The sequence below is a fragment of the Seriola aureovittata genome, chromosome 2, assembly GCF_021018895.1.
Source record: "Seriola aureovittata isolate HTS-2021-v1 ecotype China chromosome 2, ASM2101889v1, whole genome shotgun sequence".
Classification (NCBI taxonomy): Eukaryota; Metazoa; Chordata; class Actinopteri; order Carangiformes; family Carangidae; genus Seriola; species Seriola aureovittata.
Genome location: NC_079365.1, coordinates 23,800,849 through 23,817,440, shown reverse-complemented (window position 1 = coordinate 23,817,440; position 16,592 = coordinate 23,800,849). Strand labels below are relative to the sequence as shown.

Here is a 16,592-nt window from a genome sequence, read left to right as displayed (position 1 = left end):
AGCCTGAGCCCAATCGCATTACATGGCTGTGAGAGAAACACATGGCTAACAGATTGTCCCTCCAGTCAGCGACATGCAGCGCATTTCAATTACAGCTGTGCCGACAGCCTTATAACGACAACGACACAAAGACTGTCTCTTCCTTTGGCTCTGCCTGCACCAGTGCAATGCAAAGCCCCCCTCTCCCACACACACACACACACACACACACACACACACACACACACACACACACACACAAACACACACACACACCAAATCCTACAACCTGATGAAGCATCACTGGGCTCTGGCTTATTCACAGACTGTGCTATAGTGTCTGTGAGTGAAATAGTGTGAAAGAGAAAGAGATTGTGAATGTTTATTTTCTTGTGTGTGTGTGTGTGTGTGTGTTTTTGTATGTGTGTGTGTGTGTTTTTTTGTGTGTTTGCATTTGTACAGTATGCCTATGTACAGTAATATATACAGTATGAATCCATGCGTGTCTGAGGGGAGGAGTCTCTTACTGTTCTGCTGTGATATATCCCTCCTCCTGTGGGGTGCACTGCACTCCAGCCACCTCCACGTTACCCTCTAGCTCAGAGAAGGACAGACCCAGGTTCAGGCCCTGGATGGTGACCAGTGTGCCCCCCTCCAGAGGCCCTGCCACTGGGCTCACCTACACAGAGAGGAAAATGAAATGATAGTAAGACAAAGTCGAATTAACGCACAGTGGTTGTCAGGTACAAAGTGATGACTGTAAAGCCTGCAGTGTCGTATTTTACTGCGTTTTGTTTTGTTCGTGTTTTTTTTTTTTTTTACTTTTTTTACTTCTTTAACTTTTTTATGAATAGATTTTTTTAGTCAGAGGCAGTAGTATCCCAGAGTTATATTATACATATTGGGGAATAATGTGCCATAAAGAGAGTTTAACTCCAAAATAATGTAATTAGTTACAGTTTTACTGGAGAGTCACTTAGTTTTTCTAAGTCTTTCCAACCCAAGAGAAATGCAGTTATGGTGAAACACTAATTCTTGATGAGTCCTGGTCAGAAACATGACTCTTGCTGCTTCAATACAAAAAATACTGGCCCTTAGAATGTGTTAATGTTTTAGGTCCCGTGTTTCCAATATACATGTTATCTGGAAGTGCTAAAAAACACAAAAGGGCTTGCTTTAGATTCTCAATTCTTTAGATCCTTTTAAGAATCTAAAGTAAGTCCATTTGTATGGGCTAGTAGTTGTAAATCAACCTTTATGAACCTGTAAAAGAAATCTGCATGAGAAATTCAAGTTGGTACATCTGTAGAAATTTGCAAACAAATATCATTGGTCACTTTGACTGAGCACTCTACAGTACCATGAACTAGATGACTGAGAATCTTTACACACTTAAGCACAGTTTCTGTGTAATCCTCCTGTAATCATAGGAAGGACACATAACATTTACAATACAGTGTGTGTGAAATATGTAACCCACATACTGACTAGGTTTTTTCAAAAAGCCTTGAAATCCAGAGTAACTCAAAACAAACTTTAATGAATAATGCAGCGAATAACAAAGCCTTGAGAAACCTATTCATAGTCCTTCCCACTGTAAAGTTAACCACCACAGCAGGAAACCTATGGACCTGCAGAGCAGAGCAGGAGCAATGCCGGAGTAATGCTCCTTCCACTCCCGAGCAGCACTCGATAGCGGATTCATTCTGCTGCAGCTCCTTCAGAAACACTAATAATGTGACAGGGACATCAAAGACTCACGGCTCTTTGAAGTGGGAGAGCCTTGCATCTCTGTGCCTGACCCTCTGTGCCTCATTCAAGAGAATGAACAGGAGTTTGTGACATAAAAGATCCATCACCACTCTCTAAATAGACTGAATTCGTTTAGCTGTCAAGCACTTAAGGTATTCATCCGCTGTGGAATAGAATGTGTGATAGTCTCAGGTAAACAGACATTTGGATGGGAAACTGGAAAGTGGCCACAGATAAAATTAGGGTTTTTTTTTTGTTGATATATGTCGATCTCCAACAAGGTGTGCTGGCACTGTGTTTTCTCATACAATATGAAGGGGTACCAGAAAGATGGATTATTTGAAAAGTCAGAATTGTGACTAGACATTTATAAGCAACGGGCCTCTGTTCAAAGGCTTTAGCCTCCACATCTTCCAGTAAAGACTTGATCAGAGTGCAAGTGTTGATGTCAGAAGATGCAAAATATTCATATTTTCCATGTGACATTTTAGTCATAATGCATGATTGTATGTGTATACAGAAGCAGAACTAATGTAAATTGTTCTGTAAAAGAAGCCACAAGTTGTAATTCCAACTATATTTTAACAAATCACGTTTATTCCCACATTTCAACGACAAATGTTACATGGTGATAGTGCTGTGGAGATTTTAACTACACCCTCTTGGCAGGCACAACACAGTGAAATAAAGTAGTTTCAGCTACTGTAGCAGCCTGGTTCACTTTGGTTTCTCTGTCAGACACGCATCGCATATCAGTCAATGAGTTTGACTTTTTATTTCCAATAAAACACTTTGTTAAGTGCAGCATCCACCTTCAATTTCAAAGTTTCAGAAAGTTGCACTGCACTTTCATGATTTATCTTTCAGCTGGTTCGCCTACAGTTCAGGACTTAGAACTTCTTTTGCTCTGATTTTCTGAAATGCTGTTTCTAGAAAATAAATGGGACATTTACTTAGGAATGCAAGCTTCTGAAAAGCACATACAGGAGCCACATTGCAATTCTGTTTTAATTGGCATGACGGCTAAGACTGTGTATAACTCTCCCTACCCCAGAAACGAAATTCTTTGCTAACTACTTTGCCAAATAACTCACATCTTGTATTTGCATAATTTAAATACATTATATGTTTAAGCTTGGTGGCACGACTGACTGACTCATGGACTGACTGGCTGACTGAGTGATGGACTGAATGACTCACAGACTGAGTGACAGACTGGGCAACAGCCCAAACAAACAAACAACGAACCTCAGTAATGCGTGGGTTGGTGCACTTGACATTCCTGGCAGAGAGATCCAGCCAGCGGCTTGCGTAGGGGGAGATGGGAGGACAGTGCTGCTTCATGGTGCATCGGCCCTCGCCACTGCACCAGCCGCACTGGAACTTCATCTCCGCCCGCAGACACATGCCACAGCTGTCCCGCTGAGCACTGCACTTGTAGAGGTGCACTGTGGCACAACACAGAGGACTTCTGGTCAGTTGTTATAATATCAAATCATTTCACACGCCAGTATTCTTGCCTTAAATGTCATCAAAAGATGAAATCACTCATTTTAATAAATTACAAAAGTAAATGAAACCCACAAAATATACTGTAGAAACAAAACAAAGTCTGGACCAGCAGGGAGTGCTGTTACAATTTAAATCAAACTGATCAACCAATCAGAACGCGTACATAATCTCCAAAAATAACTGACTGCAACCATGGAGAGTCACCATGTGAATTCAATAAAGTCATAATGGCATGTTTGTGTAAATTCCTATTTCAAGTGTTAAGAAAAAAGATGCCGAAGTAATCCAATAAACCTTTCTTTGAAGTCTGTCTCTTACATCCTCTCTCCTGTAAGTAGCCTATATTTATGCCCATATAAAGTAACTCTCTCCTGTGGCCTGTTAAAATTTATGGCCATCACTGTATATCCTTGACTTTGATGATGTATTTAATGTACAACCCAAAATGACAACTGACAAACACCTTTTCTTGCATGATGATGGAGAGGTAACCGAGAGCAGCCACGAGAACCAAATTGAGCAAATACCAAGATTCACCCTTCACCCCTGTGGGTGCACAAGGGATTGGGTGCTTTTTGATAACACTCCCTGCTATTGCGAACTTTCTCTCAACGCCCTTTGGGAGCCTTGAAATGCTCTATGACCCGTCTATCCCCCGTGGATTGAGAGCTTTACACTTCTCTGGCCTGGCAGTGATGGATGGCAGAGTTACCTTTAATCTTCTCGGGATTGTCGATGATGAAATTGCCGTTCCATACGATGGAGAGGTCCACTGCCAGGTCACTGATCTTCACACCCTCGTACATGTACTGAAAAGCAGAAACAGAGAGTGAGGGAGTGTGTGGAAAGTGCATAAAGGGAGAGAGAAAGTCAAAGAGACACAAGGGATAGAGTCTAGAAAAAAAGATGCAGAGAAAGACAGAGAGGGGGAAAATGAGAGGATGAAAGGGCAGCAGACAGACGATGCTTTTAACCATCTGTCATTTCTGCCATGGTTGTCTGCTCCTCTCCTCTGACATGTAGGGACGCAAACCCTGGCTGGGGTGGCCGATCATCCACATCTGAAGAAAATGGCCTTTTCACTCATTGTCACAGAGTAACAAGGTGTGCTTTGCATCAAAATTTATCCTGTCATTTGCATTGCGCAACAAAACTCCCTCGAAAATCTCCTATATTCATCCCAAACCTGTGACTTTCAGTTGGAAAGATCACATTCATGCTCGATGATGTGAACACCTAGATGTTAATCTGACCATATCCAGTTTACCAGACAAGGTCACATTGAAATGCTTTCCTCTCCAACCATTTATTTCTTTCCTTTCCTTTCCCCTTTTCCTTTTCCTTTCCTTCCTCTCACATGCTTACCACTTTTCGTCATCAGGCTCACTTTCTCCTTCCTCTACTTTCTCCTCAGTATGCTCAACACCTCAGGCAGTGTTCACTGATGTACCCTATGTACCTTGCCTACACAGCAGCCAAGCTGTCTGCCTCTTTTGACAGCTGTGAGATTCCCACTGGGAGTGTTTGAGGTCATACCGAGCTGTTCTGGCACTGCACGCTGGTGCTGTTGAAGCGCAGCGCCGTGACACGGTGGCTGACACCCTGTACGTGCACCACACACTCGTAGCCGCGCTGGCCTGACTGAGGCTGGGGAAGGTTTCGGGCCCTCAGGGTGATGGGTCGGACCTCACCAGCTGGGATGAGAATTTCCCCGGAGTGAAGGAGCTGAGGGCAATCCTTTGAAAACATCAGACAAACAAACATAATTGTTGTATTTACAGTGAGGGACCTTACATTTTTCATACTACCCATGCCTTCTGCCTTAATATTCCCCCTGCATAATACACAGGCCTACTGTAAATCCCATTTACATAACTAGTTTCCCCACTGGGTATTAATTGACTAATGTATCTCCAGTATCTATATTTGTCAATGTGTGTACTGTGTTTATCTGTGTATGTCTATATCTGTCTCTGTCTGTGGTATCTAATCTGTTTTAATACATATGAATGTGTGATATAGACATGAAAGACTAATGTAGCACAGGGATTAATGGGGCAAAGAAATCACTAATCCAAATGTAATTTTCCTTCATCTGCTACATGTTACACTCTGCACTGCAGTTAACTATATGTAAGAGTATGGTCTGTTGTAAATATGTCGCCCACTGTATACTCCCATATTATTTTCTTAAAAGCAATACTTTTTTTGTATTTACTCAATCTTTGGTTGTTGATACAATTCACTCACGATAAATCCTTGGCGATCCTCTAATTTTTCATCTTGTGCCCTCAGCAGGTCAAAGTTTTCTGTTATCCAGTAAAATATCTCAAAATCTAGTGGATGGATTGGCATTAAATTTTATACAGATATTTATTTTTCCTAAACAATTAATCCTAATGACTCACTTTTTCTCTAGCCGCATCATAAGAATGAAATTTGTGGTTTTGAATGAAAATCTCATAAACATGTATTCCTTGGTGGTGACTGATCCCTTGACTTTTCAACTAGCATATCCAATACTTTGGTTTACAACTTAATACTTGCAAAGCAAAAATATTCCCATCAGCCTCAGCTGTGGTTTGTGTTCAGGACTAAGTAGCAAGTGTTAGCATACTAACACACTAAACTAACATAGTAAACATTATACCTGCATAACATCAGCATGCTGGTATCCTCATTGTGTGCATGTTAGCTTTTAGCACAAAGCAACAGTAAACCTCAATGCAAACTGAAAGAGCTGCTAGCATGGCTGTAGACCATTAGTCTGGTTGATTCTTTGAAGTGGGGCTATGTTTTGGAGTTTAAATTGTAGATTGTGTCCTCAAAGTAGAAGTGTCACACTGGAACAGATAAATTGTGCTCTTGAAAGCTACAATTTAATTAGCTAATGAAACCGTAACTCTGCAGCGTGTCTATGTTAATGTACCTCTGAGGCGTTGACTCTGCCCTCCTGGAAAGAACAGCTGCTTGGGTCGTGGGTGCACAGGTTGCGGTATTTACACCAGTGGCAGCGGAAAGTGCTGTTTACACAGGACAGACACCTGCAGGGTGAAATGAACACGTTACCTCATACTGCACACTGAGCCTGCAAAATTTTAATAGGACTGTGTAATCAGTCGTTTTGCATTTACACAGTCAGTAATTTGTTAAAGATTAAGCCTTCTTTACTTTCTACGTGTCATCAACATCTTCCTCTCCTGGGTGAAGAAGAGGATTGAATAAGGGAGACTGATAAAGGATTATAGCATTCTGCTGAATTTCTGTCTTTACTGAAGTCAGTCTGCTTTATGGAAAGATCAGATGCCCGCAGTTTCTATGTAGACAGAATGAATGCTAGTCTTTCTGTCATAGATGACAATAAATGACCTTGAGCATGAGGTCTCAGCAGGAGAATAAATATTCAAGTGTTTCTGGCACTTAAAGCACTTTTTAACACTTGTAACTGTGTTATATAAAAACATGCAGTACATCTATCAGAATACTGTACTGTGCAGTGTCCATGTTAGATGTACAGCAACCTCAGCTTTTCATTTCATCAGTTTTTCATAGCCCCTCATTTTGTTTCTGATTTTTGACTCTAATAAAAACAGTGTATTTTTGAAGTCACTCGTGCAGTTCTGGATTATAACAAACTCTGGAATGAAAGTGACAAATGAATATTTGATGGGTTGAATTGTGCAACATCTTTGGCTCTGATTCAGTCGACTGCTGCCAGCGGTCAGTTGTGGATTAAAGCTGAAACAACCCTGCTGGACTGCATTTAATGACATTTTGGTCAACAAACAGGGAGGTGGTGGCACTACATACTTTGAGAGAAGAACTGAGAGGTGACAAGATGAGAGAATAGAGCTGGCTGATGCACCGCTGTTGATATACCAAACAAAGCAATTGGAGAGCTGAAAATTGATCATGTCCTATTTTCCTCTGGGGGTGGGGGGGGTGGGGCTGGACTTTGCTGTGTATAATAGAGGTGTACTACTGTGCAGAAAACTGATCCATGCATTGTCAGAGTGGTCTCCTGAATGTGTTCCTGCAGTAAGTTGAAACCACAAGGAAAAAAACCACCAGCAGCACTCCAATACCGCAGCTCATGGCGAGCTGCAAATGCCAATAAATGTTGTGCAGCACCATTAAATTTTGATATTAATTAGCTGCCCAGGGCCAGTATGAACATAAAAATGTGTGCTTGTGTGTGTATTTGTGTGCGAGAGAGAGAAATTTGGGGGGTTGGGTATGAATAGAACTGGACTGGCAGGGTGCTGCAAACACTAGATAATTAATTATGGAGGGTGATGTGATGCTGAGGTGATGTAGTGGTGAGGGAGGTGGAGGAAGAGGTGGTGGGTTAGGAGTGTGTTTGGTCTGAAATATTAATCACAGGAGTTCACACGGTCGCCCCACAGCTAATGGAGGCCGTATTGGTGCGGGGTATATATGATGAGCTACTGACTGTTTTTCTCTAATGGCTTAATATGGCTATATTGGGGTATTCATGTCACAGTCAAAGAGCACTGTGAATAGATGGCATTTGTATCCACTGTGGGCTAATTTCCTGGGTTTGGCTATGAACACTCCATCAGACAAATGTTCCCTCCCAGAGTGAACTTATTGTTTACCCCTGAATCAAGCTTTCGTGTACTAATGGTGCTGTGTAATTCACAGCATAGTGAAGGTTAGCGAAGAGTGCATGTAAGATCAGTTTAAAAAGAAAAGGAAACATAACTTTCCTGCTCTGAACTGTTACTGCAGCACTCATACAAAAAGTTATGATAAATGTCCTTGAAGTAAATATTCAACATTGTGTGATTTGGCGTCTTTGGAGATTAATTAATTGTCTTATGTTGCCGTGAAAACTCATAAAGTTGCTGATCTGCAAACTTCTTTTAAAGCTGACAAATGCAGCTAATTGGCATTCATCCTAATAAGATCCACCTTTGTAGCAGTGTTTGTAATTGTTATTCAGACAGAAACACTCTTATCGTAGTTTACTGTTACGGTAAATACAGTTGACATTAGCATAATGGATCAAAGTCAAAGCAGTTTCCCTGCTCAGTTAGGAAGCTTATATTGGCAGGGTAAAACACATGAGCTTTTAAATAGAGTCCTTTTTAATTTACATTATTCTATCTGCCCTCAAGGCACCACATCAAGGCAAAAAATCTAAAGAGGCGTATGTTTTATGTCTGACAACCAACACAACTCTCTGGCAAGGCCCCTTGGGACAAAGTCAAGTAAAAAGTGGGTGTGCAAGTCTAATGGTTGTCTGTACAGAGGTCTGAGGGGACTGCTGGCCTCCAACGAAGCACGCTCAATTACACTAGTGAAGATGCTCAGTCGTGAGCACTGTGGTTCTACGGGACAGCCTCCAGGTGTGAATATGTCCAAAGATACTTTGCGTAATATGTGTATGAAAAAATAATAGTCATTGGGTTTTTATTTTTGGGTTTTTATTTCAGAATAACTGACAGAAAAAACTGTAGTTTAGTTGAATTTAAAGCTGTAGAAGCCTGAGCTCACAAACTGCCAGTTTAAGCAAACCCGAAACAAACAAGCCATGGCAAATGCATCATGTTGATTTAAATGAGACCTGACAGATAAATTGAACTCAGAGGTTATCTAACAGCCCGATCTTAAGTGGGGTTGCAAGCATCAGTACATCATTGCCCTAAATTAAGTTGTGCTCTACCATCTATTGAACAAATCAAATGTGCGGGGGAATGGGGGGGGGGGGTGGGGGGGGGGGGGGGGGGTGGCAGCTGCATGGACTCACGTTTGATGGGTGCTGCAGTTGTAGAACTTCACCTCTGTGCTGGCGACCATCTGACCTGTCTCCTTTGAGTTTAGACGAAGCTCTACGCCAGCCCAGTCTGAGAGAGAGAGAGATAGAGAGAGAGACAGAGAGAGAGAAAGCATAATCAGTGAAAGGAGGGAGCAAGGGAATGAAAAAATATGTGAGCGGAAGAGCAGCATGACAAAAGGTGAGAGAGAGTGAGACAAAAAAGGATGAGTGAAAGAACAAAAACAATGAGTGAAAAGAGGAGGTCAAAATGAGAAAAAACGTTAATACTTTTATCACACTCCTGTAAAGAGCCACCTGGTGTCTGCGTCTCTGCAAGGGCATATTGCTGTTGTCTCGAGAAAACCCTCCGTCAGAAACTTCAATTGAAGGATTACTGCACATGCTCAGAGGAAATACTTGCTACTTATCAAACTCTTTGGCTAAACTAAAATGCAGGGTGGTCAATCTGAAAAGAAGGCTGTTTTCTCTTTCTGTTTTTTTTTTTTTTAGTTCATGTGTCTGGAATATTGATATTTTACATTTTCCACCTGTCATTGGCAACATAAAGTGTTTATTTTTTTGTCTGTTTTGAGACCTGATATCTGAGCTCACCTTGTCCCTCTGGTATCTGAGGGACCTCCTTCCCAGCTGGGGACAGACACATAACCCTGTTCCCTTTGACGTGACCCTCCACTTGGGCTTGCTGGCCAAATGAACAGGTGATTCCTGCAGAAAGGTCCGGAACATTATTCACCTCCAGGAGAAGCTAAAAGAAAGAAGGGGGAGAAGATTTAATGTGCTGAGTTTGAGACTGTACATTGGTGAGGAGTGTCGCAGTGCTTTGACAGTAATATATAACACATTTTACTGTAATTACAGAGAATAGTTTGACATTTTTAGATGAGAAGAGTAATGCCACTCTTATATCTGTCCATTAAATATGAAGCTACAGCCGACAGTCGGTTAACGTAGCTTAGCACAAAGACAGAAAGTAACACAGAACAGCTAGCTTGGCTTTGTCTAAAGAAAACTAAGTCTGCTATCAGCCCCTCTAAAGCTCACAAATTAACATGCTGTATCTTGTTTGTTTAATCCGTAGAAGAGATTAAGTCCAGGAAACTACTGCTCCTGGCTAAGAAGTATATGCATACACGCTCCCTATAAAACCACAATATGTTGTTTTTACACTTCTGTTTTTGTACGGATTAAACAAATGAGATATAAAATATTAATTAGCATGCTCCAGTGGTAGGCAGGTTTTGTTACATTTGGAGAAAGCTATGCTAGCTGTTTCCACCGGTTTCCAGGCTTTGTGTTAAGATAAACATCTGGTTCCAGCTTCATATTTAACATTTAAATAAATTAAAGTGTTTTTCTCAAAATGTCAAAGACTTCTCTTAAGATGATGTTCCTTAGCTCCGACTGTATTTCACTTCTCTGTGCTCTTAGCTACCATAGAAAAATATTTGAATTAAGCTTTTAGGAAATGTGATAAACTTTTTGGCCGATGCATCAGAGATGCAAACAGAGTAGTTCATTGCTACAGAAACAACTCCCGTCTAATTTTTTCTGGATACCATGGATGCCGTGGAATGCCATAGGACCTACAGGGAGAATCACCCTTCTCTCTCTCTCTCCCTTCACCTCTCACAAAATGAATCTTCTCTCTCAGTCTTATACTTACTGTATGTGTGGCCATACAAGACTACTCACAGTGATTGCTCATAAACATCGGCATCGTGAGCAGAATGACAGTGTAGTAATTGATGGAATGATAAGCGGACTCACAGGGACACTATGTGCTGATACAGCAATGCTGTCCGGGTGAGCGATAACTTTCACACAGCGGTCAATGACAGTGGCGAAACGGAAGGTCTCCTCTGCCCTCTGACACCGATCCCTCCTTGAACACCTGTGGAGCAACAGGAGACACACAATTAAATTGTATAAAACAGTGCAGCAAGTTTACTGATGAAATATAGCCAGCAAACTGACTTTTAGTCGCGCTTCGTTCGTGGTTCCCAGAGGATGAAACCCACCGACTTTGGTGAACCCCCGACTTTTCCTGTAGTGCTACCAAGAGGCTTGTGGTTTTGTGTGAAATGCCTCAACAGCTATCATCTGGATTGCTATGAAATTCAGCACACACATCCTGTGTCCTACTCAGGACTAAATAACGGCGCTTCAATTATATCTTCCATTCCACTTTCATTATATCTGCTAAACTTAAGCTTGTTAGCATTGTCATTGTCAGCATGCTGACATTAACATTAACATAGGAGATGCTCCTATGGGGGGTATCAGGGGTAGAGACGAGCAGCCTATATCTTCGGTTGGGGAACTTGTTGGTGAAGCTTCATAGAGCTGCTGGCATGGCTGTAGAGAGTCTTGTTATATTCATACATAAACAGCCTGCTAATGAAGCTAATAGTGAATACCATGTCTGAACCAGAGTTGAGGTGACATCTGTAGTCATGCACAACTGGTCTTTGAATCATATTATAGAATATGCCCAAATACTGTATCTGATGTTTTTACTTTACCACAACTAAAGAGATTTTGTTTGTTTGGGTTGCTATTGAACTTTGTCACTCTCTTGCACACGGCTGTCAGATCATTGGTTTTATCAGTGTCTACCTCCTGAGCCTCGCAGGAGGTAGAGCGGCCGTCTAGTAACCGGAAGGTTCACAGTTCGATCCCCGGTTCCTCCAGAGAACTTGTCGAAATGTCATTGAGCAAGACACTGAACCCCTAACTGCTCTTGATGCTGCGTCATCATTGGTGAATGTGTGTATGAATATATGTGTGTATGAATGGGCGAATGAGACATACATTGTAAAGCGCTTTGAGTGGTTGATAGACCAGAAAAGCACTATACTGTATAAATGGGGTCCATTTATCACGTCTTTACTTTTTTACATTTCTACTATGCTTTTCTGCAGAGCAAATTACAGTGAGTTCAACAGTAGAATAGGCTCAACTCCTAGATCCCAACAGGCAATTAAAAGTTAGAAGTGAAAGGGTTGGCAGCATAGTGTGACCTTTACAATAATCTTGTAAGAGAGAGGTGCAAAGTAAAAGCACATTTAAAGTTATGGCCAGAGGTAAATAGAATTTTAAAACTTGTTCTTAAAACTGTTCGGTTTTAGAATTGGGGGCTGTTTTTCAGCTATTGTCGGCTAGTTGTATGGATACTGTTCTTTGAAAGGGGCAGTGTAGTTCTTTCCAGGCTCGGATGGTGACAGGCAGGCTGTACTTAAACATAAACATCGCATTATAAAGAGTCTTTCAGCTGTGGAGTTAAATTGTAATTGCAAACTCACACAATATTCTGGCTGTTCACCATCATCTCTTTCTTTTAAATGTGTAATGCATGCAGCGTGGGGAGACAGTACTTAATTCACTCTCAGATGCTGCTGAGGGGGTGGCACCTCCTGAGAGAGCTCAAAGAGAACCGAGGCCTCTGCTGTAATTACAACACAATATAAAGGCGGAATGGAAACGCAGTGACAGCTGTTGCGGGCTCGGCTCCTTGAGGCGGACCAGAGCCACAGGAGTATAGACAGTCACCTTCTGACCGCTCATCAGCTGAAGTGCCTTGGAAAAAAAAAAAAAAAAGTCGCCTTTCATCTCAGACTGTCTTTCATTGCCTTTTATTTTGCCTCTTTTATTCACCATGTTTTGTCTGATGGAGCCATTTATTCCCCTTTCCTTCAGGCTTTTTACAAGTTCAGCTACACCCCCCTCACACTCTCTGTCAGATAGGTGCTTTGGAACACTATGCCAAGGGTGGGAAAGTAAGATCCTGAAAGCGATGTACATGTCACTCTGTGAGAGTCATTCAGAGGCAAGAAAAAGACCCCAATCTGGATTTAATAGACAGAAAGATAAAGTGGTCTCATTCCGCAGTGTGAGGGCTCATGATTCACTTCAGGTTACTTGAGGGAACTTCAGCCTATCTGTTTACTGATAAGTGTGAGGCATTCATTTAACTAAACAACATAATGCGACTTGCAGACAAAGTCAGCAAAAAAAGGAAAAACAACTGTTTAATGAGGTAATTTAGATTAAAACAAAACATTATTTTTTCCTCTCACTTCAATGGCCATTTGATAACAGAGAGTTGCAATTTAAATAATGCTGATCATGATCAAGATATTGCGAGCTGAAATGCAGACGTCATATGATGAGACAGGGGTAAATCCCTGGCTGAGGTCAGCTTCAAACACAGTGACTGGTTCAGAAACACAGGGTTTTAATCCCCTTTGAATCCCCTTTGCTCCATATCGCGGTATTATGCAAGCTAACCCGGGGGTCAGATAATTAAGATGGAAGAGATAAGCTTGCTCCGTCAGGTCCAAAATGTTCCCCGGGTATGTAGAGGTCCAGTTCATACACCCACTGTGCCTGCCAGGCTAATCCCTCCCTCCTCCATTATCACCACTCGTTCTCTCGCCCGAGAGACAATAAAATCTGGTGGGCATGCAGTTTGTGCTGTCCTAAATAGCGCTACTTAGGAGGGATCACACTGTCCAACAACTACTGCCTTTTTTTTTTTTTGTTTGTCCCACCAGCTGTTGATAAGGGCACAAATCATATGACCACGTGTTTAGCTTTATTTATAGCTTTCTATGAACTGTTTAGTAAACAGTCATGTTGTGGTTTTAATCTCTCAGCTGTGGTGTGTTTATGGGAGTATGGGAGAAAAGAAAAGAAGCAGACTCACATGTTATACAGGACACACCAGCCACAGTGTGGGTCGCCAGAGCTCAGGCACTCAGCACATGTCCCGTACTGCTCACAAGCCTCCACGGGGACCTGGGCCACCTAAAGCACAGGAATGACAGAACAAGAACACATGTCAAAGAAACATACACAGGTAAATTGCCAAAGACAGTAAATGCAAAAAGTTAAAAAGGAGATGAGAAAGTGAATCCCAATTTGATCCTTGTGTTGCGTACATTGATCTACATCATACAATCTTTATTTGTAAAACATTTGTAAAACAAATGACATGCAGCAAAGGTCTTTGTCCAGAATTCAGCCACAGACAGAACAGATTTAGTTGTGTGTTAGTGTCTTACAGGAATATGCAAACACTTGCCATTTCACAAATTCCACTGTAATAAAACAAATCGATCTGACTAATCTTTTGGTTTGCATACAAAGTATTAGGGTATTTGCAGCTAATGGAACTCAACCTAGGTAGTTAATTACAGAACAGTAAGTTGAGTAATTATCCTGCCAATTTCAAGCAGCCACTATAATTCTGTTCCCAGAGTCTGTAACTCATTTAATAAGTATGAGTGAGGGGAGGCTGAATTCTTCACTTTGCAGTTTTTACTTTCTATTATTCCAAATACTTCAATAGGCTCGCTTGGAAAATAGGAGAACAGATCTCAGGTCTGATACAGGGAAGTCCAATTATGTGATCACTAGCTCCAGATAAATTATTTTGTTGTGAAACAGAATTATAATCACACACAGATGGAATATTTTGAATATTGCAGTAAATATACAGTTATATCCTGAAAAAAAATCAGATATACATGTGATTCAGAGGGCACTATAGGGAGGCTATACTGTATATACATAATATACAGTTCATCCAAAACATACACCCATAATCCATAGACACCTAGATAAAGAAAAACTCACTTTCACTTTGTTTGACCTGAACATGTTTAATTGACACTGCTGTGCAGAGGACTTTCACACTACTTATATGTAAATCTCATTAGTTTCCAACTCTTTGTGTGACAAAAGTTAAAAATGGCTGCTATGGAGTGGAAATAAGGTCAACGAAGGCATGCAACCAAAACATTCTGATTAAATAATAAGCAATTCTGATGAGGAGAGACCAAAGCCCATTTCATCATGTTGTCTATTTTGCAATATATGGAAGCCTCATCACAGTAACACGCTGTAGAGTATCCCTGAGGAAAACAACTGTTTTTTTTCCTACTTCTTGCTGCTGACACACATATTTGCATTATGCAGCATTGTGGCTCTGCCCACATGAGGAATTATCTGATTTTTTTTTTTCTCAAATGGCAGAGACAACAGGAAACGACACCACAGCTATTCAAAAAGTATTTTTTTGCAGCAATATTCTTAAATAACTTTTCTTTATGACATTTGTTAAAGGATCTTGCACTACTAACACCTTTGTGTACTCCTGCAATAGTAATTATTCTTCCTCTTATTTTTTCACACACAGGAACACACAAGCAAAAAGAACATAGTCAAACTGACGGACAGACAACCACACACTCCACTACTGCTGCCACTTCCATGTGTGAACGTCTGGCAAAGCATAAGCTCTCCATTAGCTGCTTGAGAGTCGCTTCTGTCGCACAGCCAGCACCACCCCTGCATACAAAACCAGGTTGGAGCAGCAGCCTGAGCCTGGCTACTTTATACTTTATTATTCTAGGTCTGGACGTATGATGCAAGCAATTTCCTGATGTAAGCAATCACAAATGAAGAGTGGATTATGGATTAGAGTGTCTCCGGTGCTCTTGATAGCATAAGTGGGTGCTCTCTCAGGTCTGTGTTGGCAAAATGGATTATCTGCTGCTCCCCACGAAATAACTTCTCTCTTTTTTCCAGCAGTTCAGAACCCATTCGGTGCATTCCATTAGCAAAATGATTTCGTAGTACGGGAGGGGGTGAGGGCGCTAAGTCCATATCTGACGCAGTAGGAATAATCCATGAATTGTTGTGGACTGGAGCTCGTCTAAACTAACAAAGTTGGTCTGTGGCTGTTAGGCAGCGTGACCTTTAGAATGGGAGAGCTATGGATCTTCTGCTTTCTGCTGCCCGGCTAAGAATCAAATGTGAAGCTCTCGCCACACATCAGAGGTGAATTGTTTAGTGGAACTGACCTGAGCAAGAACACACCATGTTGAATCCAAATAAGATCAAAAGACATGCCCTTAGCTTTTATGTCCACACGATACTAAAATATAACAACTCAGCATTCGGATCTGCTGATCAGTCTCCTTTTGTGTCAATTACATTGTATGGTGCTCTTTCTTTTTTTTTCTTTTTTTTGCATTCACCCTTAACTGAATACCGACAGTTAAGATACAGGCATTACATATGGGGAGAGAGAGACAGGTACAACAATGCAACAATGATCCCCAGCTGCAATCGCACAATACCATTAATATGGTATTTGTCTCAATCACTACTCCAGCAGGTCACCCCAGTTCCTGTTAGTTTGTAGATACACAATGCTTAACACACTATAGTCTCAAAAATCTGGGTTGAATCAGATCCCCTCTGACAGTCATAACAAAAAAAGGTAGAATTTGCTGCAGGACTAAAGAGAGTTGAAAGGAACTCAATCAAGGTCACTTTGACAGAAAACTAAAAATCCAGCCTTGTAACACAACCTTGCTCAAACACCGTGTTGTGTGACTGCTCTTCGGCTCCTGCAAAGGACTGTACAGTAAATACAGCCATGTAATATTGGTGTTAATTCAAAATTTATTTCTCTTTTCTCACAAGTCTAGGCCATCGTGGGTTAAATTGTGGGTTGTGAGTGCAGATTTGGCTGTGA

General features: G+C 41.3%; 1 protein-coding gene across 1 annotated transcript in view; it reads right to left on the bottom strand.

The window, feature by feature from the left end:
- The window catches only part of LOC130179731 (plexin-A2-like), a 74,451-nt gene that overhangs the window by 22,725 nt on the left and 35,134 nt on the right, over positions 1-16,592 (bottom strand). The window contains exons 5-13 of the mRNA XM_056392731.1: positions 13,752-13,852; positions 10,814-10,937; positions 9,638-9,791; positions 9,017-9,113; positions 6,173-6,287; positions 4,780-4,980; positions 3,956-4,052; positions 2,980-3,179; positions 507-658 (exon numbers count right to left, since the gene is read on the bottom strand). Of these exons, the coding sequence (XP_056248706.1) occupies positions 507-658; positions 2,980-3,179; positions 3,956-4,052; positions 4,780-4,980; positions 6,173-6,287; positions 9,017-9,113; positions 9,638-9,791; positions 10,814-10,937; positions 13,752-13,852 (1,241 nt within the window). The remainder of the gene's footprint in view (positions 1-506; positions 659-2,979; positions 3,180-3,955; positions 4,053-4,779; positions 4,981-6,172; positions 6,288-9,016; positions 9,114-9,637; positions 9,792-10,813; positions 10,938-13,751; positions 13,853-16,592) is intronic.